At 39.8% G+C, this 24,433-nt stretch overlaps 2 protein-coding genes across 2 annotated transcripts; one reads left to right on the top strand and one right to left on the bottom strand.

Moving 5' to 3' along the window:
- The first annotated feature begins 2,030 nt into the window (after positions 1-2,030).
- rassf4a (Ras association domain family member 4a) lies at positions 2,031-20,839 on the top strand. The gene is made up of 11 exons (XM_047603620.1): positions 2,031-2,139; positions 8,380-8,448; positions 8,561-8,636; positions 15,560-15,666; positions 16,628-16,707; positions 17,232-17,401; positions 17,769-17,870; positions 17,959-18,010; positions 18,120-18,241; positions 18,869-18,966; positions 20,420-20,839. Exons 2-11 carry the CDS (start codon positions 8,396-8,398, stop codon positions 20,487-20,489), a joined length of 930 nt encoding a protein of 309 aa, XP_047459576.1. The 5' UTR covers positions 2,031-2,139; positions 8,380-8,395; the 3' UTR covers positions 20,490-20,839.
- On the bottom strand, positions 5,705-7,375 carry LOC125019111 (growth-regulated alpha protein-like). Its single transcript, XM_047603621.1, has 4 exons — positions 7,246-7,375; positions 7,006-7,135; positions 6,835-6,915; positions 5,705-6,244 (listed from the first exon to the last, which is right to left on the bottom strand). Exons 1-4 carry the CDS (start codon positions 7,310-7,312, stop codon positions 6,100-6,102), a joined length of 423 nt encoding a protein of 140 aa, XP_047459577.1. The 5' UTR covers positions 7,313-7,375; the 3' UTR covers positions 5,705-6,099.
- Positions 20,840-24,433: the final 3,594 nt, after the last annotated feature.

The raw sequence follows: 24,433 nt of genomic DNA, 5'->3' as shown, positions 1-24,433 counted from the left end.
CGTGAGTGTGGGTGGTCCGTTATTCACAAAGCCAGCATTGATTGAAGGGGAGACATTAATGCAGAGCAATCCAATCCAGTTAGTGAGTCATGCATTATGCATAACGCAATAAATTAGATCAACTGTGTCATTCATTCAGAGAAAACATGTGTGAGTAGGGGCGGCAGGCAGCGAAGCATATGCAGGTGCGTGTGTTAGTCACATGCAGGCCTCCTCATTGTGCGTTTGTCGTGTGTGCGCGGTGACCATGGAGACAGAGCTCTGGGAGGAGGACTCACGTTATTATGGTGATGAGAGAAACATCAGATCGCCCACCAAAGCTTCATCACAGGCCTGTTTCACCAAAAGATACCCAACCAATGCTCCATGCCAGGTATTTATGTGACACACTCAATAGTGATAATATTAATAAGCTCTATAAATCACCACAGAATGTGCATAATTGTAATACTAAGGCTGCTATGGAAAGTCTGTTTCAACGATACATTTCTTTTTCTTTTTTTTTTTTCCACGCTACAAAGGATGTGATTCTCTACACTGAACAGGCTTTGTTCAGGTCATAAATCAATACTGTTTCGTTCTGTCATAACACACATTCACACTGTACACACACTGTACTCCTCAGCCCTTTGTTCACTCAACTGTAGGTGTATATAACCGCTCGTATAGCCTTAAGAAGCAATCTCTCTGCAGCATCACAGCTAAAGAGAGAATCAATAAAAGCAAAGAGCCTCATTTATCAGAAAGCGCCTCGCTGAGAACCGGGGCCAGACATGCGAAGACACACATGCACATAAATAGCTTGGAGGTTAAACAACTGGGTTGGTCTCCATATTTGACACAGATTACACTTGGAGCAGCTGCATGGTGCCGTACGTTCCTTTAACAATTTAAATGTGTTTTTCTTTTTCGAGGAATAGTACAATGTCATGTGAGTTCGGTCAGGAGGGCTGGGACACTTTGGTGTTTCACGGTGAGAACAAGACAGCCTTTGTCCACGATTCGCTGACATCGTTCACTGGTTTCTAATTTGAGCCGCGTTATTATCTTCACAGTGTTTTCTGGTCCATTAGCAGCTGAGTGACCCAATAATGAACAGAGGAGAGGAAAACGGTGTCACTATTTCCAGTCCGCTTCCATAAACGCTCCACCAGCTTTGTCACACATCCTTTAGAATGAGCTGTGGTCTGTGAGGGAAGTTGTTCAGCTGTTGGAACAACTTACTTCCTCTTTGCATGGTAAAACATAAATCCCATTCAGACAGGGAGAGAGAGAGACTTCCTACCGTTTGTGTTTCCACCCTACAATGGTTTCCTAGATGGCAGATCCAGGCTTAAAAACAGGATGGGTGTAATAAATCTTAACAGGTAACAGGAACCACTTCCTTCTTATTCTTTCCCTTGCTTAGCTGTGGGTAAAAACAAAGATGTCTGAAGCAGTAATGTCAGCAAAGAAATCTGATTTTCATATGGCTGTGCATGTAACAGCAGGCAAGAAATGTAAAGAATGATACCTACTGATTGTGCAACTGGTTTTATGTGACTGTTTCAGATGGCAAACATCTAACATCAACGAATATCCATAAAACAAAACACTAAAAATAAATATTAAATCTGCACTGTGTTAAAAAACACAAATATGGGTGTCCACTCAGAATATATTTACTATCTGGGTGTCCAGCTATTTGTGGTCAATAGTTCACAGGAATAAAATGGATTTCCATGATGCAGAATTACACAAATCTAGCATACTTTTGTTGGATTCTTTGTGCAAAACATAATATAAGCATAATTTAAAAAGTGCATACATTCAATATAAGCGCAATCTAAATGTATTCTGATCTGAGGTTTAAACATTAAAACCACAATTTAAGACACTTGTGTGACTGATGAGACGGAGGCAAAAGCCTCAAGAGACACCTTGATCAAGAGGGGGGAGAAGGCGCGACTCAGCCCGCCCAAACTCAACTCCGATTGGCTCAGACGCCTGTGTGCGGTCTTTTATTGGACCATGCTGTTGTCAGTTTTATCTTCCAGCTATGAATGCCGCACTGCCAAGGAGGCATGAAAACTGATAACGACAAACGGGATACATCGCCGGTGGATATACGGAAGAAGACTGGGGACGCGCTGTGTTATGGTAGGGTTTAAACTAACCAAATTGTCTGCATGAGATGCGTACACGAAAATACGTGGAGGGAAGGAACTTTATAGACGCAAACAAGCCTTCAAAAAATAAACTGTTGGGACGACGCGAGATGTTTTGAAGTTGAAAATTTAACTGTTGTTGCATTAGTGTATTTCACTTGTGATGAATGGTATAAAAAACTTCTCGTCAGCTTTCGTCTGCTGTAGATCTACTCATAAAATTTCGTATTTGTCACAACTGCAACAGATAACCTCTCCAGTAAGTGATTTACTGATAGATTCCGTCAGCGTTTGTCTCAGAATGTAGACATGTGTGGGAAAGGTTTTACTAAAAATGGCACTGTGCGCGTTATTTGGAGCTCTCCGGGACATTTTACGCATGGGAATGGATTGTCTTTGGGCGCAGCTGCCAGTGTAGGTACGATAATTGGGTACGAATCTCGCGATGATCAGACCAATTAGCAGACCTGCGATGAAGGTTCTTTGTCCGCCCAGGACGCTCGCACACAGACGTACCAGAGACGAGAATTTGTAAATTCACCTAAATCTTGAGTACCACCCTTATTTTCTTTGCGCACCTTCAATTTTTTTTGGTCCATCTCCTGTTCAGTCACGTGTAGCGGCTGAATAATTCATAATAATGGTGACAGACTAGAATCCTTTAAGTTATGGAAAATTTATACACCCATTATTGTGCATTAATATGCATGCGAGATGGACTGACCATCCCATTATGCGCATACTTTATCAGCACTGCTTGGATGAAAGTGGGCAAAGGTCAAAAGAGATGGAGCGCTGGCAGGTGCCGCTTTTTCCTCATGAATTAACAAAACCATTTTGGGATAAAACTAGCAATTTAGCAGATAAGCAATGGGAATGGGACTAAATCTAAAAGAATCCAGACACAATGTTTCATCATTGTTCCGCTGAATTAGCACCTCGCCTCCCAAAGATCACTTCCCAGTCAGACAGTAGTGAGTAGTCTGTTTCCTGGTTTTTGCGGTGGCTACCATTGCTCATGCAAGCATTTCTTCTTCTGTTTTTTTGTTATTTTTTTCTGCTTCAGTTTCAGCTGCAAGAAATGCGAAAGGATCACTTCCTATGTACAGCAGGGCTTTCTTCAGAACGATCTGTTCCCATTGCTTTAAAGAAATCTATAAAATGTTTAACATTTAAGGTTAAAATTAAAGTGTAAAATTAGTGTATGAAATTCTGACTTAGCTTTAGTTGTGTTAAATAAGTCACACTGGTTTCACAACTTTCTGTTTTAAATGCTGTAACTAAATGGATTGTCTCAGAAAGTCTGAACCAATGGCTCAGCCATCTGTACTTTGAAGTAAAGATCACATTAAAGTTATTTACTGCTATGCCGGCTCTGTCCCTACAGTGTTCACAGTGTGAAAGGAGACAACAGTTCTAGTACACAATAACACACACTGTCTCTTCAAGCTGTTTCATGGGCCATCACTGCAAAGAGGGAACCACGCCGTTACACAGGATATTTTAATAGAGTTCAGTGTTAAGTTGTAGCCACTAGATGGCACCATTGTATCAACACTTTCTTAGGCTTGTGGACAAAGTGGGAATGGTGTAAGGTATTGGAAGCAAGTGTTGAAATGTGACCCTCCAGTGGCAGTTTAGAGGATGTTATTTAGTAAAATTCCATGAATCATGACACACTCTTACTTTAAATGATGCATTTCTGTTTTAATCCTATTCTTGTAGCCTTATGTAACACTAACACTCCATTATCTTTGATGGAGTACACCTGACATTTACATCAGGTAATTAATAATAATAACACTAATAATAATTAATAGTAGTAGTAATAACAATAATAATAATTGATAACTGACAAACACCATCAATTAGAAGTTAATTAAAACATTTAGTGTGTTTTGAAGACAGTGTTTGCGATGTTACGATTGAAAAATCAATCTTTTTCAGCTGGGAGTTAATGTTTAAATCCACAATGTTCCCTGCACAAAATCCCATTTAAATTGTTAATCTGAGCTGGGATTGTGGTGGATTGTAGTTTATGTAATTACAAGTCAAGTTTTCATAAAGCAGCATGCTTCTCTTAGTCTGTGTGTATTCTCGACGGTCGTGTATGAACACGCACAACGAATTTCTCTCTGATAACATGGTGCTGTTTTTATATTTAAATATGCACGTAGGGATGTGCAGTGATGTCACCTAATCCTCACAGTTTGTTGTGGCTTCCTCCTTGTGGGTGGCTGATCCAGACTGGATGGTAATGAATGTGCAGAGCCTAGATTACAGTTGTGTAGAAATGGATCAGCAGCTCCTGAGGCAGGTTGAGCTTCCTGAGCTGATGCAGGAAGTCCATTCCCTGCTGGGCCTTTGTGGTAATGTAGCTTCTACACTGGGTGCTTTAGGTCCATGGCAGATGGTGGATGAATGTTGCCACTGCAGACAGTGTTGTCGGATGGTGACGCTGGGCTCATCCTTAAGTCCACTGTCCGCTCCACCATCTTCATTGTGTTAATCTCCAGGTGACCAAAGAGTCGACTGCATGTTTCATAGTTGCGGTAACAAACAGGGGTCACAGGTCACTTCCTGAGGTTTGCGTAGAGGGAACTGTGGAGCACCACAGTTATTGCGATTTCTCTCAACCTCGCAATGCTTAATGCAGCTGTTACTGCATTTTTTTTTAGTACTTATTAACTTTAATATTGTTTTTTAGTTTACCTGAGGCTCATGTTTAACGGAGAACAAAGGAACACTGTTTATAAGCTGATAAACTGTTCTTCGTTCGCAGTGTCAAAGGTTTTCACCAAGGATTAATATTTGACTTGGAAAGTAGCCAGATACTTTACTGCATCCAGTAATAACACACTAGCTAAGAAAGGACCCTTTTTATTCCCATGCCTTTAACAAAGCTAACACTGTTGAGCAGTTAACTTTCACTTTCGGTTTGACTAACATGTGCTGTTAGGATTGGAATATGAATGGAATCACAAGACAGTGTGGCAAGAGTCTGCGCCGATGCCGTCGGTTTTTCCCTAATGAAAACAAAACAGGTTGGCACCTGCTTTAGCCATTCCCCTAACATTAACAGATCTGGGTGTGTGCAAGACGAATGTAAACTGTCCGTTGTCTCTCATGGCTCCAAGTGGGATCCATCTTGTTTTAGATTTCTGTAAAACATTTACAAGGTATCGTAAAACACTCACTTTTGAACATCCGAGCCTTTATGATTTATCACCTCTTGTAAAAAAAAAAACGAAACTAACTAAACAATAGACCATAAAGCTGTAAATTGGCGCAACCTGAAATATCTTGAATGAACATTAAGAGATCACCTCCGATGTAAAACAACTCAAAGTTACCTTCTGTGCAGATATTTGTGCAGATATTTGTGAATGAGACTTGTTTACAGTAATGTCTGCTGCTGACTCACATCCTGTAATTTATTAACTAAAGCTGAGACTATGGTTCAAGAGATCTCTAATATCCTGACAACAAGGTAGTCATACTTTCCCCTCCTTCACTTTAAACATAATCAAAGGCAGAATTCAGAAACCGACACTGTATTGTTCTGATTTATTTATTTATGATATAAAAAAATCCCCATTTTCATTCTAAAATAAATAACCAACAAAGTTAATAGGATTTTCTAGCTACATATAGAGAACTACATATAAAATATAATAAAATATTGACCATTTAACTATAAAGCTTCAGCCTCCAGGGCTTAGTGTTTTGAAAATTACATCAGTCATTCGTACAAAAAAAGTAAAAATAAAGTCTTCTTCTGCTGCTGCTGCTGGCCTCAAAACAGTTTGAATTTACATCTCAGACAACAATGAAACGTTGGTTGATGTTTCAAATATTTACAGAAACGAGAGCATTCAAAGAATCAGTTTGTGCACACACACACACGTCTTTCTACTCAGTAGCTTTGTGTCATTTTTGTCAGTCTGTTTGACTACTGGGAGTCTGAGGATGGGGCTTTTTGGATGTGGCCACGTTTCCTCCTCTGAGGCGTTTCGTCCTTCCTCCTCTGGCGCTGAGCCCTTCTCCCTTTTTTCCTCTTCAGGCACAAGTTCACATCGCGACCCAAGTTTTGAGCTCTGGAAAACACACGAAAGAGCACAACACTCGGTTTAGATGAAGGTGAAAACTCCCACACTGTCAGCATCAGACATTTCATTTCAGACTTCTCTGCTGGTGTGAGTTGATAATTTATGGAAACACAAACTGTGATATTACCGGTTGGCTAAAAGTGTTAATAGAATGCATGTAGAGGGGCAAAAAATGACTTATTGTGTATGCATTATGGAAGAATCACGTTTATAAATTGGGGTGTGACGCTAAATTTGTTGACTGGCACTATCTAACACTCATTCACTGTATATAAGCTGCAATAAAGATAAAGAAACTGCACAACCAGGTGCTTTATCAGAACAGGCTTGGCAACAAATAAGATATCGTTTGCCACCAATTACGGGAAAAACAAAGACGGGTGGATCCTCTTTAGACAATTTAGACTGATAAATGTCTGGTAAGGTTTTATATAAAGATTATATTGCTGTTGTGATGTGCAAAGGTCGTTGCAGGGTGGAGTGTCCACAGAGCCTTTCGGGGTCACAGCACATTGCGCATGCCGTTTATTAATGTGCCTCCATGAATTTACGAACTGGTAAAAAATAAAGCTTCTCACCTATTCCAGCAGCGGAGAAGCTGTTTGCCTATCGGTGCATTTGGATTCAGACACACTTGTTTGCCGTTAATCAGTGTCACTCTGAAAAACATGTTGTAAAACCACACATTTAGTGAAACTTGTCCAGAAGTGTGAATACTTTACTGTGTATCTGCAGCATCGCGTACTCACATGAGTGTTATATTTTCACACTGGTGGTTTCTCGGGTGAACTATGAGCTCTTTCAGTTGTCCTCTCACACCTCGTTGTGTCTGCGGACAGATACATCTTCCTGGGACAAATGAACTGTCTGTCGTTCTTACTGCACGCAAACATAGTAACAGGATTAAAGGTTAATTCAATGCAACACAACGAACAATAATCTTTACTTTTACTGCATTTAGGCACAGATTTGTATCCATAGATTCTTACCTGTCACCAGGAGGTAGCAGAGGCTGAGGAAGGCGAGCTGGCAGACGGACTGGGGATTAAGATTCATGCTGGCGACTGGCTGAATGCTGATAGAGCCTAGGACCCAGGCGCTGTTATATACTCATGCTCCTCCCCCGCTCAGTCATGCTTGGGCTTTCCAAATCAGGAAATTCCCCCTGCCACTGCTCTCTCCTTCGGAATATTAGGGAACAGGAATCAGGACGCAAGGATCAGGGACAGGGACAAGGTTCATATGTTTGTCAGAGAAAACACAGCAGTGATTAATAACTTTCCGTTTTCTTTCTCCCCCCCTCCTCCTTTTTTTTTTCTTATATGCTTCTCAAGAGTCTTCTAATTTTTTCTTTTCTTTCCCTAACGTAAATGAAATAAAGCCAACTGTGTTTCCTTTCTACCATTATTCATAGGTTGGCCACAGTAGCTGCAGTTATCCTTGAATAAGAGAAGAAGCAACCTCCGGGCTTTGTCACTTCGCCACAACATGACACCATTATCGGTCGTCTGGCTCTGTGTCAATAACACCATGTGACTTCTTATAAATCCCTCCTTTACAAGCAATCCTCTCTAAGTCCTCTTTTAACTGAACAGCAACATATGCATGGACTTTTATGCTTCATAATTTTACACTAATTTGCTTACCTCATACTACGTTTGAAATGCTTGTAACATACAGCAGCCATAACATTATGACCACCTGGTCAAATGTCAGCGACTAGCTCATTATCATGACACCATTCGTGGTAAACATGAAATTTACACTTTAGATTTGCATTCTAAGTTATAAAAAAAAAATGGAAAAATCTAATATTTTCCTACTCTGATTTTATGGTTTTAGTGTGGTTTTAGGTCCAGTGCATTAATACAGTTTGTCAATGAAAAAGTAATTGTAAAATGACACGGGTGAGGTTGTGCTGAAAAGAATGAGACCCAACAAGGCAATGTAGAACCTTTTGGAAGATGGAACATAAAGGTAAAACCAAAAATAGTCCGAAACGGTCAATTATAGTCTGGACTCCAGAGGGTTAACATGGGCATCGTTCATTTTTATAGACGCAATCACATATGCACATATCTAATACGAACCTCATGACATTTTTTCGTGTTTTTCTGCTGCAGCTGGGCTCTAGACAGAATGGGTGAGCGCCAGACCTACGTGAAGCTCAGTGAAGAGAAACTAATACCAAAGTAAGTCCCTCTTAAGTCCTCATGAACAATAAAGTGAAATGGCACAGCAATTATGCATTGTCCAAGACTTGTTTGCGCCAACTCCCCTTTGTGGTTCTGTGTTCACGTTCAGGTCTGACATCCTGTCGCTGCTGAGGACCTACAACTGTTATCATGAGGGGAAAAACTTTCAGCTGAGGACTCGAGAGGTAAGAATAGCTGACAGGTCACGTGGCGAGGGACCGGTTCTCGGAAATAAAAAGGTGAACAAGTGGGGTTGCTGGCATGCAGGATATTTGTCAGTGAGTGTGAAGCTGCTCACACTCATACCAAAACTGGAAGCAGTTACTGAAAACCAGCACGGATTTAAAGGTAATCAGGACACCAAAACCTGAGGCCAAGCTGTTTTTTTGTTGTAGAAACAGTTCTTAACACAGACCTGAGATTCTTGGTTTCCTTTCTAACATAGCAAATGGCTGGTAAACCACAAAAAGCCCCTGTTTCCCTCAGAATTAAGATGGAAAAACAAGGGCCGGCTCAAATTTCAGTCATAAATTTCTGCTAGCATTTTTTCAGTAAGGATTTTTTCTGTTATAGTCTGTGAAGCTGTTTTCAAGGGTCTGGCGGTTATTTGTTTGGTAATCATTCTATGGGTTTTATGGTCTGGACTTCCCCTTTGCATTCACCAGCAGATTTTTGACAGAAGGCATTGTGTGTGTGTTTGTGTGTGTAAGAGCAGGAAAGGGTGGCCCCTCTTTTCAGGCCCCCCCTGAGTAAGAATCACTGCACTACAAGCCACTGCATCATCATTTTCTGGGGAAAATCCCAAGGCAGCGGTGCACTTAATGGAGATCCAGTGATGACCAGTGGTATCACAACATAGATTCGATATTAACCAAATATGAATATGAAAAGATGTTAAACCAGACTCATTTATCGTGGGACTTACAGAGAACGACTCAACACAGTGGTGTGTTACACCAGTTTGCAGGAAGCCTTCTGACGATTTAAAGTGGAATTTTAGCTGTGTCAACTTTAAAAATGAAACAGAATGTGTGTTTACTCAGTTCATTCATTATTTTGTTGGCTGTAAATAGAGGCTGCTGGAGGGGAAATGGACAAATCTCTACTATGTGTATGTGTGTGTTCCTGTGTTTTTACTCACGTCGTAAAAAAAAAAAAAAAAAAAAAAGAAATTAAAAAAATAACAGACAATATAAATATATAAACTTCCTTTGAGCTCCAACAGGACAATGACTCTAGTATATAGACTTCATATGATGCATGGCATCAGCTCCTTTCAGCATGAAGTGTCATGTATTTTTCCAAAGATACAGTGTATAGATAGGAAAGTAATACGATTAGTAATTTTCACCGGTATTGTTAATGGTAAGAACAACAAAAAGAAAGAGCCCCTGTATTTACTTGACTTGATAAGGATGTTGGGTGGAGATTAATTCCTCGGTCCTACTGTGCCAACCTACGTGATACTGGACGCCAATAGCATAGGCTGTTCAGGCTGGTGTGATTGAAAAGAACCTTTTGCTGCCAAAGTAAAATAAAAGATGGAATTTATATGTCAACACAAACTGAGAATCTACGGATGGCACTGGATGTATAAACGTTCAGAGGAAGCAAGTTTACTCTTGTTTTTCTGTTCGGATTGCAGCAGTGAAAGTAAACATACATGCAGGAATGTAATCACGACTAAAGCTTTTGCTTGTAGAAGCCTGAATGTGGTTCTACATTGCTGAAGTCCCCCGTTATTAAACATTCTTTTTTTTTTGTTGCTCCAGGCTCATGATAATGACTCAGATCTTTTCGAGAGGCCTGTAACCCTCAGCACATTATTCACTAAATATGTATATTTATTTATTTTTTTTTACTGAAGAAAATCTAACTGTGATGGACTCAACCTGAAGTCTGGACTGTGACAGCTCACCTGTACACAGCTACACAGTCACATGCCATTATATTAAGTTACTGCACATGGTTCCTGCTGCTTTATGAAACTGCTAGTATGAAATAAAGTCTGAAGAAAGACTGCAAAAATCTCAAAACAACTAACTAGTGAAACTACTCTTGTCAAAACACAGATTCTTGTCTGATTCTTGATTCAACCGTTGCAAACTCTGCATTCTTTGTAATAAGGTTGCCTTTTATCTGTTTATCTGCCTATTTTCCACCTTCTTTTTTATCTCGCCTTCCGTGCGTGAAACTTCCGTGAATTTTATGGACTATTGCTGGCACTAGAATCTAGAAAAGCTTGATGTTCTGAATGGTGTCCTGTGTGTCCTTTTAAAGCTGCGTGTTTTCATAAGATGAAAATAAGACTCTTTTTATTTTGTTGAATATTTGTTTGGACAATGCGTGAACCTCAGACAGTGACAGTGCATGTGACTCAGACTGAAAGAATTAGGGCAGCTCTGCCATTGCTGCTTCTGGTTTGTGAATATGCGGCCACAGTGTCATGCTGTTCGCTGCTGGGAAACAATACCTTTCTTGATAACTTGTGTATGATTAAATCGCATTCACGACCAACGCGGGATTGAATTGATTTCTCCGCATCTCTGCCTACACCCCTGCTCACTGAACATTATGAGTATCACAACTCTTCCCAGGAATTAAAGTTTCTTGACACGGGTTGAATCAACAATCTCACCACAATATCCTGAATGTCATCCACCCCTGACTCATTAGACATTTGGTGGATGTGAGGGGCAAAACATTACTCGACAGTGACATTCTTCACTTGCAGGCTGGCTAACATCTGGATATGTCTAGAGTTCACAGTAACAGTGTGAGTGAGAACTGATGCCGCAGAGCCAAATAATTGCACCATTTTTACCCGGGCTGATCACATGCATCTAATGTCAGCAGGCTCCGTGTGGAAAACTGGGTGTGACTAGGTGTGATTGAGTGGTTTGAAGAGATTTATGGGTTGTTTTGAGATCATGACCACACGGCACAGGTGTATTCAGTTGATGTGTGTCATGTGGCGGGAGGACATGTCAGGTGGTTTTTCGTGGAAGCTCTGCCCACGTAGGATACATGTCCGGACATGCACGGCAGTGCAACTCTAAGAAGAAGAACATGCTAGAGGTACTTTCCCCTTTCTCTGCTCGGATTGGAAAGTAATGTGTTGATTCACTGTCATGTTCAAGACAACTTCAGCTCTTGGATTTATAGATTTACATAAACAGTGCTGTAAACTTAAATAATCTGATCATTTTAACCCCAGACCCCACGGTAACATTAAATGAAATATTTGTTCAGATTATATAGTCAAAACACATTAGTCTGATCTGTGTCTAATACTGAACTCAGTAAAACATATACGTATATATGTATATGTTGTATTTTTCCCCTGATGAAGTGACCCCAACATCAATCCATGTGGCTGTAGCGCACTCTAGTGGTTATAACAGATACTACAGTTTAAACGTTCTTCATTGTAGCACCGACATTTACCACTAGATGTCAGATTAGTGTTGCACAAATCTTGTAAAAAGCGCTGGTGAAGTTGATGTGATATTGAAGCATGCATTACATGCATACATGCATTTACACTTACTCAATTGTGCAAGTCCTGCATTTATCAGCCACATTTGCATTGTGTCGTAGCAGGATCAAAGGAAGTCATTTTTATAATCCTCTCCTGATGTTGGTTGTGTAACTGATAAGATTACTTTGCTCACATCAGTTATTAGACCAATATTTGTTTATATATATATATATAGTATATTATTTATTTTTTTAACTGTACTTTAAATAAAATTAGTGTTGTATTGGAATTGAAACATACTTGAATTGCCAAAGGTAAATATACTTGTCATGGAAATGCTGGATTTCATGTGTTCCTCTTATTTATAATTAGAAATCAAAATTAAGTGGTTGAACATGACATTAAAAAAGCCTCTATTGGGAACTGTAAATGTAGGGAGTGGAGTAGCAGGGAATAAAATAGAAAACATAGATTGAATAACTCATGTATTCTAATGTATTATAGCTTGTAATAATAAATGAATAATAGGAACAGTCAGCTCCATCATAATGAAAACACAGCTGAATGAAGTTATTTTAAACAAGCTAAGACAAGGACTGTTACTACTACTGACATCATAGTGAACCTAATGAACTGGCAAGTGGGGGTATGTAGTTGATGAAAGTGTAAAATCTTTCAGTCTGAAATGCAGTACAGTTCAAGATTGTAGTTGCATTTAAAACCATCTCAAACGTGTTCTTTTGATGGTTACTTTAGTAAATATGGACCACTTCCCTGCAGACAACCACTCACACTTACAGATGCTGTCCTGGCATTTCAGCTACAGTAAGTCTGAAACTTACAGCATCATAGCCTGTTCAATGAATCACTGAGTCTAAAACATAACAGGCAGTTATTTTTCACAAGTTCCTAGATGATAACTTCAGATTAAAATTTTAGTTTTGACTGACCAACAGTTTATAACCAGAACAGGTTTTACAAGAAAACTGACCGACTTCAGCTTGTTCATATTATTTTAGTGTTTTATTAAAAACTATATCAGTTGCATCTTTACAAAATATTAAACTATGTAAACAAGAAATATTTGAGTCCTTAGTGCATAGAAATAAATAGATCTTCACTCTTCTCTTGAGCCATATGGTGAATTTGTCTTTGTTCAGTCAATGGAAACAGTGCATTTCCTCCTGAGAGTCCTCCAACCTTGTTCGGTTACTCCACCAAGTACCTACAGGGCTTCACACAACACCAACAAAAGTCTCTTTAAGTCCTTATCTGTCCAAACAGCCAGTCCACGGGGTCTTTCCCCCTGCAGTCCCGTTCTCTGCTCATTTTCAGAGAAAAATCTTCGGAGCTGTTTAGATTCAGACTGGAAGGTCTGGAAGTCCTTAGTGTGCGGGAAGACCCGCGAGGAGCTGAGGCTGAGACGGGGAGCTTCATCTGAGCCTTTGAGAACTGCCGCATCCTGGGGGACCTCTGGAGCCTGACGGGGCCGTAGCTCGGGGCCTCAGCCGGGCGAGCGAGAGCCTGGATGCTGGTCATGTAGTCCTCTAGAGACTGGGAGCCCTGGGTGGACTGGGAGGGGGAGGAGTAGACCGGCAAGTCCTCCAGCGTCTCAGTAATGGTGGGTAGGAGAGGCAACGAAAGTAGCAACCGGCTCTGTTTCATGCTGCAGCAGGAGAGGAAAAGAAAACAATTAGACTGTGTTAACTTATTTTTATTAAAAAAAAATAAAAAAGCCAGATAGTAAAACTTTAAGTTTTTTCTCATGGTCCGTCACTGTTGTCTGTTTATACTGGTTATACCTGCTGTCTTTTATTCTTTAGCCTTTCATTATTTAAATCATGTAGATTAAAATTTCCACTGTCGCTACGTTTTCCATAAAACTTGGATAAAATTATAAAGCTGATAATAGTAAAAGTTCTCACCTTTGTGGCTTCAGTCGTAGTTCTGGGGTGCAGAAAAAGACAGAGTGATCTCTTGTCCGTGCAGCTGAGTATGAGTGGACCAGAGCGTGTGTCCAGCCTTTATAGGCTCACTGCACCAGAGCGATTAACCACCGCTTCCAAAAATAGCTCTGTTGACCTTACTTGCATCTGTGCGAATTCTCTGTGTGTGTGCATGTGAGGGTGTGTTCATGCCTGCTCAGGAAACTCAGGAGTGGCGGGTTGGTGAGGTTCAGTTGTGCAGCTGCGGCAAATGTTTATATTCCAGAAACAATGAAGTACTGTGAGCACATTTGGGATTGTTATTAGTCTTAAAAAAAAAAAAAAAAAAAAAAAAAAAAAGTTAAAACAACCACCAGTATTATTCTTTCAGTAATTTGCACATTTATCACTGTCAGGCCTCTTCTTATAAAATATGCCATCCACAGCTATCCATGCAAATTGAACCGCTAGCCATCTAAAAACACCACAAGCTTGGATTTGATGGCCCAGATGGCGTGAAAAATGTGTTTAATGCCATGAGCCGTTTGAGTATAAACACCAACAAATCATGTGGCTCCTTGAGAAATCTACGATCCACATGTCAGCTGCTTTCATGCAGAGTTAATGAGTGGCCACAGGCTCCAGGAGGTCAGGGATTGTTTACAGCAGTTTTGCCTCAGTTAAAAAATTTCAACCTGCCAACTATTTTCAGATCAGTACTCTACTCACCTTTTGATTGTTCCAGTTGCATGCAATATGTTTCTATTTAGGACATTATTTGAGTGTAACATCTTGTCTTTTCTCTATAAGTCACATTTAATAGCATCATAGTGCATGTAGCGTCTTCTTAACTAGCCTGCATTTTTTCCTGTTTTAATAAAATCATCTCGTATGAAATCGCTGATAAAGTTTATCACTTACAGCATGAGCAGATATACTGTTTAGTGATGCTTTCATCTACAGTATATTTCAGGTATTAAAAGTGAGAATTCAGCTACTGGTATTATCTGTATTTCTTTGGTAGCAAAATCTCTGTAATGAATATATTTTATAGATTTAAAAAAAAATCCATGTTGAAAGATGTGGTTTGCATTACGGGATATTGAATCTGTTATAGTGATGATATAACAACATATTTCAGATGGGGCAAACAAAACAATCTACTCATAAACGGCGTCATCAATTACAACAGTCACAGTTTTGGTGTAATATCTGATTAACTGGTTCAGACATAATAAAGGCACCATTAAGACTAACATGCCAAAGGTCTTTTATTGTATTATTCTCGCTCGCTTACGTTTCTGTTTTGTTTTAGCTTTGAAAGCCAACTGTAAAAAAAAAAAAATTCCACAGTGACCATTTTATTCTAAATATAGAGTTTCGTTTTTTAAAAATCAAAAGCCTCCCCATGCGTGTACGTGACTCGCAGCATACGTGGCTTTGTTCTCACTATTGCTGCCTTTTCGGACGTGACTTCACTCTTGTCCTGTGGAAAAAAAAAAAAAAAGAAAAGGCTGGGTCAAACCTTGAAGACTTTCTCCAGGAGGAGAGTGTGCAAGCCTGCATCTATGAGCGCCTGCTCCTGCACGTACACCTGATACTGAACCGCTGTGGCGGCCGGCCAGCAGGATATCCCCTTTCTGACCAGGGCTGCTGATAATAACCATCATTGTGTGTTTCTTTGTGTCTGTTGTGTGTGTAGGAGAACGGTGAATTCATTCTCGAAGGGCTGCTGAACATCTACTGGGGCCTACGCCGACCAATAAGACTTCAGATGTACGATGACAATGAAAGATTCCGTCTCAACAGGTACGACGACCTGATCTTGACGGACGCATGGAGGCCTTACAGGGCTGAATAAAGATGTGGTCCCTCTAATTCTTGACAGCACCAGGTGTTCTAGACCCATGCTATAGCTGCAGGATTGCAATTATATGATTGCTAATTAGTAAGTTTACAGCAGCTTAAAGAACAATACAAATAATAAAGTATTTTCCAGCTTTTCAAATGCCACGATTTGATGCATTTCTTCAGTGACAATAATAGTAGAACTATTGTCAACATAAAAGAAGAAATTTCAATATATAGTGGAATTTGGGACAAGGCAATTTTCTTAGATTTACAGTATATCCAGTCTGGGGATAGAAGGTAAATAATTTCTTTTGTCTTTTGATCCTTCTTCCTGTGTTTGAACTAAGATAATCTGACCAATATTAGTCTGTACTGACCCTTATACTCCCTCACAGGGGCACCCTTCTAGCTACCCTATCACAGATTTCATTAGTTTGATCTGGGGGGTATAGAGAACCTTTGTATGGGTCCCCTAGAACCTGCACTGTCTGCAAGAAACCAAATCAGAATCAGAATTACTTTACTAATCTCAAGGGGAAATTACTTTTCATTACAGTAGCTCCTACGTAAAGTGTACCAGTGTTCAGAACATAGAGCCACATAGGCATTAAGAATATGTAAGAATAAGATGGCAATTATAATAAGAATACACGCATCAGTGTAAAAAACATAAAATATATATATATATAAATATGTTCAAGTGAACATGTGAGTTTAATAAGCATAATCAACAAAATTCTGGACTAGATCTTGTAGCTCAATGTGCATAAAGTGGCTACATCCAGACTTTCAACCTCATTTCACAGTCTCCATCAAAACGTGGTGGGAAGCTCCCCAAGTCCACCTAGATCTGAGATATAATTTTGTTAGTTGAAATGTTGACATACATTAAACACGCCTTTCCTCTATCCTTCCACAGAAATGATAGGTCTTCTGCAGCAAAGCAGTTATCAGCGGAGTCTAATAATAATTCACTGGACAGAGAAACTGGACCAGCAGGTGAGCACAGACATGTGCAGCTACTCTCGCACACGCATGCTGGATTATAAGATTACTCATACACGTTTTCAAACAGATTACAGCTCCACCTGAGCTTTGTTTAGCAATCCAAAGGTTAGCTCACGCGTTCAGCACATATCACCTAGAGATGCCAACCAGATCAGATCACATCAAATATAAAGTGATCACTCTGACGATGGCCTTTCTAAATGGGTGGCTGATATCAACATAGGGATCTTTCTTCATTACAGATAATCCCTCTGTAAAGCCAGGTTTATTAATTAATTTTCAGTGGGTGTAAACATAGTGATAGGATTGTTTAAAAAATGTAAACAGTATTGAATCTTAGCATGAACTGCTTTCTATAAAATGGGTCTCAAATATTGGTTAAATCAACAAATGAAGGACAAACAAGTCCTCGGCTTAGAGAGCCCAGAGAGGCTTTTCTTGAACACATGGTGAGCTGGCACTGTCCGGCACATGTGATGTGGGAGGTGTGATTTTTGTTTACGTGCATCCCTAAGGTGCTGACAATGGTGGCCAGGAGGAAGAGGACTCCCCTCAGCTGCTGAGGACCAGGAGTGACGCTTCCTTCATGCGAGTTCAGAGACGGTCAAACACACACACGGCCGGGGACCTGCAGCGCCTGCGCACACACAGGTTCTCCATCAACGGCCACTTCTACAACCACAAGGTACAATAAACAAAGCCCAGGGACAAGAACACACATTAATGTCTCTTGCTGTTGACACATCTGCAGGTGCAGAGGGGCAGGGGTTTCCTGTGCGGGTGCGCCTGCTGATTTCATTAATGTGCCACGGAGAGCAAGGTTACACTGAGTTCCTGCATCAGTTTCTTCTGGTTGTGTTGTTGTTGAACAGATTCCAGCTCCAGATGGAGGGATTTCCTTTATGTTGTAAATGTACTGTCCAACATGTTCACGTTGTTCAGGTCCAGGAACCCCCCATCAATCCTAGAAGTGTTGATGAAGCAGACTCCCTCACTGATACATCATGTCCTGCGCCCCGTGTATTTCTTCATGTTTGTTTTTTGTCCTCCAGACGTCCGTTTTTACGCCGGCCTACGGTTCAGTCACTAACGTACGAGTAAACAGCTCCATGACCACTGGTCAAGTCCTCAACCTGCTGCTGCACAAGTTTAGGGTGAGCAGTAATGAAACTGGTTTCACCTCAAGTGGTGTTTGAGTAAAACCTAAAAAAACAAACATAATCTGTGTTTGTGTCGTTTAAGGTGGAGAATAAATCCGACGAGTTTTTCCTTTATATGGTGCACGAGTCTGGTGGTGAGTCATAACTTTTGCTACAGTTTTGTCTCTACGAATGTGTGTGTGTGTGTGTTTGTGTGTGTGTGTGTGTTTTAAACAGTTTTTTTATTTATCTGTGACTTTGTAGAGAAGACCCGTCTGAGGGATGGTGAATACCCGCTGGTGACTCGTGTGCTTTACGGACCTTGTGAGAAAATCTCTAAGATCTTCATCACGGAGGCCGACCTAGGAGAGGAAGTCACATACGATGTGAGCCTGGGCCTCAAGCCACCAAACATACACACACACACACTCTCTCTTCTTTCATCTTGTATAGTCCCCAACATGGACACACACAGTGACACAATAGGCCAATGATAGTTGGGTTAAATTTAGAAACTCGAGGGAAAAATATCCTGTTTAGGGACTGATGTAACAATAGGCTTACATGACAGACGGCGTGTTGTGACCAGGCTGAGTATTATAAATAAAACAGGATTGTTGCTGGACACATTTTCTGGATGGTCCGTGATTAGAATCATGGACATCACTCTATTTCTGCCTCAACTCAACATAGATGAATGGACCTTTGTTAATGTTGTCCAAAGCCTAAAAGATAATATTTCAAGTAATATTTCTAGTTTATTTTGGTGAACCACAGCACTAACTATAGCCAAGTTTTTAATGAAACTACTTTGTCCTGTAAATAGTTTGTTGTGTATTTTATTTAGAATAATAAAATACTGTTTGCAGGCAGTCCTATGTTATTATTTGATCTTTACTGTGTTTTTTTAGGCCAAAAAGGCTTCAAAGCTGTTTGGACGCCTGTGTATCTGCAGTATGAGTCTGGATAATGTCTCTCATGTTCATATTCTATGTTATTTCTTACCTTCCTAGGTTGCCCAATACATAAAATTTGAGATCCCTGTTTTAGACAGCTTTGTGGAGAAACTTAAAGAGGAAGAGGAACGTGAGATAAACAAACTGACCAAAAAGTAAGTAGAGAGCCTCCCTAATTCATCAAACCTAGTTACAGCTCTTTCTCTGATCTATTTCATTATGTGAAACCAATGTGTGTCTCCTCCTCGTGGTACAAAATCAAAACAAGCAGTGCATCTTCAATCAGGACAGTGTTTGTATGAAAAGTTCACAAGCTTGTGTAATCATTTACCTCATATGACTGAGATTTCAGCCCCTTAACTCAGGCATAGAGTTTGTGTGTGTGTTCGTGTGTGTGTGTTTGTGTGTGTGTGTGTGTGTGTGTGTGTGTGTGTGTGTGTGTGTGTGTGTGTGTGTGTGTGTGTGTGTGTATGTGTGTGTGTGTAGACTTGTATTGTGGGGGCATGAATCTGTTTACACACTCTCTTTATGGGGTCATTATGTAAGCCACTAATGGGAAGATTTAAGGTTAGGACGAGGTTGGGTTCAGGCTAAACTTTGGGTAAGTTGTGAGGTTACGTCAATGCTGACAGTTCGTTTGTGACCAAAATTCAGTTTACAGTCTATTTTTGAAGGTGTATGTCTCAATTAAATGTGACACTGTCCTTTCAGTGAGGTTTTCAATTTAATTCAATTCAATTTAATTCAATGCAACGGTGGCAAGAAAAAACTCCCTTTGTGTGTCAGTAAGAAAAACAACACAAACGTTGTGTCGTAAATACCCTAAAATGAGTGAATTTGTATGGGGGAGTATTAGGGCCACCCGTGAGGAAAACAACATAGAGGAGGTTGATTTTCTTTTCCATCATGCACTTTGAGAAAAAGGTTAGAATTTCGAGAAAAAGGTTAAAATTTTGCGAAAAAAGTCATAATTTTGCAAAAAAAAGTTAAAGTACAATTTTAAGAAAAAAGTTGAAATTTTGGGTAAAAAGTCGAAAGTAGAAAGTCGACCTTTAAAACAGGCAGTACCATTTGTGTATGAGTACCATCGATACTCAGAGAAAGAGTATTGGGACTTAATGAATAATTAATATAATTAACAGCCTTGGAGTTTATGTCCCACCCTCAGCAGAAAAAGGCAACAGTGTGTGACAATATCCACATCACTGCTGAATTGCAACAGTTTAATATAATATATCAGCAGGATGACTGAAAAAATAATCACAATACAATTTAAAATTAAGCCCCTATATTCTTCCGCGGAGTATCAGTAGTACCATATGCGTATTGTACCGCATCGATACTCCACGATACCAATACAGTAATGCCGGGTTTCAAGGTCTACTTTCTACTTGCGACTTTTTACTCAGGATTTCGACTTTTTTCCCAAAATTTTTACTTTTTTTCTCGAAATTTGGACTTTTTTCTTGAAATTTCAACTTTTTGTGTGCGTGATAAAAAAAATCTATCTCCTCTAATTTCTTTTCTCATAGGTGGCACTAATACTCTTCCCTAGAATTTGTATTTGTCTTTGAGTCTTTACCCGTGTGTTTTTTCTGACCTCCGCAGGTACAGCGCTCTGAGGTCAATGATTGTACATCAGCTCGAAGGCAAAGCTCACACCAGTGACAGAGTATGAGTTATTCTGTACGAATGTATGTGTGGGAAGACAGGGTGTGTGCAACACTAATGCTTGTTGATTTACTATGGGAACGTTTCCAAATACTGTAGTAAATAGTGATGAGTGAGGGGTGCTTTTAATGCAATGTGCTTCTGATTTTAAAACGACTGTACATATTACTCCTCTTTGTATGATCCGTTTAGTTTCTAGCTACATGTTTTGATATCTGCTTTTAATATATTCACATTTTGTACAAGGAACTCTGACTGCATATATGGATATTTATACAGACTGTTTTTGGTAATGTTTTCTCTGACCTGTGCCTGCTTATGTAATAAATTCTCTGCAGCTTTGCCCTCAAAAACAAATGCTTCTGGATCTCTGACAGAAAACATAATACCCAGCTCAGACTTCCCAACAAGAAAACAGCAATTTTTATTATTTCCTGTACCTCGACGGACTGAGCAAAGATTAACATTGTTCATCTGAGAAACCCACTTTGCCAGTTAGTTCCCATGAGCGTGTGTGTGTGTGTGTGTGTGAACTTATCAACATTACACAATGGGGGTATCCTGAGAGAGGAGGGCTGTTCCTTTTTCCCACAGTTTTACAAACAGTGAGACTGTTGTAATGTTTGGCGGAGCAACCTCAGCCTTATACCCTGACCTACAAACAGTTGGTCATTGTTGTTATTTCATTTATCAGATCATTTTAAGAATAATGTCCCCTGACACATCTCCCCAGACACACATAACATATATACACACATCATGTTTATCACTGCCTGGCCAAAAAAAAAAAAAGAAATCGCTACCAAAAAAAGAGGTCACACGTTCTAATATTTCATTGAACTACCTTTAGCTTTGATTACCTTTAGATCAATTTTAGATTTGATTGAGCAACAGCAGCATCCCCAGATCATAGCACTGCCCCCACAGGCTTGTACGGTAGGCACTAGACATGATGGGGGAATCAATTCATCGTCCTCCCTTATTACCCTGATGCCCCATCACTCTGGAACAGGGTCAGTCTGGACCCATCAGACCACATGACTTCTTCCATTGCTCCAGACTTCAATCTTAATGCTCCCTTGTAAATTGCTAAATTGAAGCCTTTTTCTTTGGTTAGTCTCACTGATTAGTGGTTTTCTTGAGGCTACACAGCTATTCAGTCTCCCTTCACATTGTACGTGTGGAAATGCTCTTACTTTCACTATTAATCATAGCCCTGAGTTCTCCTGTTATTTTTCTTTGATTTGATTTCACCAAGTGTCAATCAGGATTTGTTTTCCCCGACCACATTTCGTCCTCAAAGACAATGGTTCCCCACTATCCTTACAGTCGCGTTGGACTGTTTTTATCCCAGTTTTAGTAGTTTCTGCTTCAATCTCTTAAATGTTTTCTTGATGCGTGCCAATGATTTGACTCATCTCAAACAGATTTCCATGACCACAGGATGTGTCGTTCCACATGGTTGTTAAAGAAATGAAAAGCTGCTTATTCCATCAGTTGGGATTAAATAAGATAATCAACCATGCAGTAATTATCTAATATGAGGCTCAAACCTATAGTTAAATCCAGGTGGTGACAAATTCATTCAAATTGCTGCAGGCCAGATTATACCCTTTGGTGGGCCGCTTATGGCACATGGGCTGTATGTTTGGCACCTGTGGTCTTATTCCTCCAAACCTTTATTCACAGAAGTTTTAGTATAGTGCTTCAGTGTGTGCTCTCTGGTATCACCTATTCTTTTCTCAAGAGTTGAGGAACAGTGTGTTTCCATACAGTGCTGAATTTTGAGTCTATTTTAGTTTGGAAAAACTACCAACAATGTGCTTCATGTGAGTCATATGCTTCTGATTGTGTGTCTCTGGTAAATTAAATTTGAGTGAATGAGTTTCAATAAACTGCGTTATTTTTAGAACACAGTTCATAAAAACAATTTAAGGACTACAGTAAGTCCATTAACTATAATAAGTCCTTAAATTGTTCCAAATAGAGACATGTAGCAAATGTACACCGATCAGGCATAACATTATGACGACTGGCAAGGGATGTAAACACTACTGACCATCTTGTGAAAATATAATGTTCTACAGGCAAACTTTTGGACCGGGCATTCATTCGTGTGGTTGTTCCTTAGACATGTACCACCCACCTAGACCAGACCAGCCTCCCCCCACCCCATAGCAATGACACAGCAAGACGCAACCTGATACAGGCAGACACACAAAACCATATAAGGAACAACTTATGCAGCCCAAAATGTTGACCTGGCCTCCAAATTCATTAGATCCCAGTATCGGTGGGAAATACTGGAAATACTGGAATAAGTCTGATCCACAGAGACCCCTCCCCTCCCCTTATTGGAAAAAAAACATACCACATACCAGGACTCCCTCAGAAGGCCATTCTACTATGAGTCACAACAAATTTGGAGGCACAAGGGAGACCTACACAATGTTAGGAATGTGGTCATAACCTTTTACTTGATTGGTGTATCTATGATAGGTTTGTGTGGACTATCTAAAAATTACAGAATCAGCCACTGTAGCAGGGATAACCGCTTTTTGATTTACCCATTAATGTGACCTCTCTTTTGGTGCCCCCTTGTGGTTTGGATTTAGCAGAGTCATTTTCTTTTAAGACACTAACAAAGAAAACAGAAGAAGGGAATAAGCTCACAGTGGACATCCTCAGGGGTGTTTTAAGTTAATCAGAATATTAATACTGCTACTTGTCAGTTATCTTGATGTAAGAGGACCCTAAGATGTTGAGGAAAGTAAAGTTTTTATGTAATTTATATGATCTATTCTGAACACAGTGTATTCCAACACCGTTTATAATCTTATTGTGGGAGCCAGTATCATGATGACCTCTGCAGACTAAACAAATTAACCATTTTTATTATCCAGAAATTCTCAGGACACTTTTTGCTTTTTCAGTGGATTCTTCTTGTTTGAAGTCATGTAGCTAATGTAGCACGTTTTATTGTCTTGGAACAGGTTTTACCATATAATTAAAAAAAAAAAAAAAAAAAAAAAATAATATATATATATATATTATATTATTTCCCTGTGTGTGCTTTTATTTGATATTTATGTGTTTTGTAAAATCTTAAGTTATTTGTTTGTTGATTAGGGAACACCAAAGTAAATCCCGGTGGTTTCATGATACCTGGGCATCGTGTGGATCTACACTCACTCAGCTGTATGATGTTCAGTTCAGTACCTGGAGAACAGGATGGAGCCCACATCTACAAAGACAGCCCCCACAACCAGGCACTGATAGGTGTACTATATCAACCAAAGAAAATAATGTCAAAGTTTAGCAAAACAAGTTGGCCATGGCAAAGTCAACATTTAAGCAGGAGCACATGGATCAAGATAAAAACTAGAGCAGGAAAGGCCTAAGAGGCAATCAGCGAGGGACTATACGAAACTGGGTCAGTACTATGAGGTTAATGTGCGAATGGGTGAGTAGGCACGTGTGTGAATCAGGTGATAGTGAACAGCTCAAAAGACACTGAGAGTTACTTTAGAGCGGATGGGTGAGGCAGGATCTAACAGAATAGATGGTAAATGGGGAAAAGGGCAGACATTTATGACAACAAGCCGATGATAGGAAGGGAACAAAACACAGTGAGGGTGCCAGAATAGAAAATAAAAGTCAATTTATACCCAAATATGCTGTAACTAAAGTGTTACTGAGATACACAGTAGTGTCATTTATAGAGATATTCACATAGACTTTATAATAAGCCATAAAATACTGAAAATTGGTCGTTCATTAGTTTGTAAATAGCTGTGATTATTTACTAGTGTGTTTGTGATTTAGCTCATTATTCTGCTGCTTTAGCTAAAGGGGACAGATTGTCAGCACTGACTCTTGCACTTTTTCTCAGTTAACCTGACAGCATTAACACGTGTGCCCAAGGGAAGGGCTAGAAGAATGGCTGGGGTA

The sequence above is a fragment of the Mugil cephalus genome, chromosome 13 (genome assembly GCF_022458985.1).
Source record: "Mugil cephalus isolate CIBA_MC_2020 chromosome 13, CIBA_Mcephalus_1.1, whole genome shotgun sequence".
NCBI classification, from domain to species: domain Eukaryota; kingdom Metazoa; phylum Chordata; class Actinopteri; order Mugiliformes; family Mugilidae; genus Mugil; species Mugil cephalus.
This window is presented reverse-complemented; position numbering and strand designations above follow the sequence as displayed.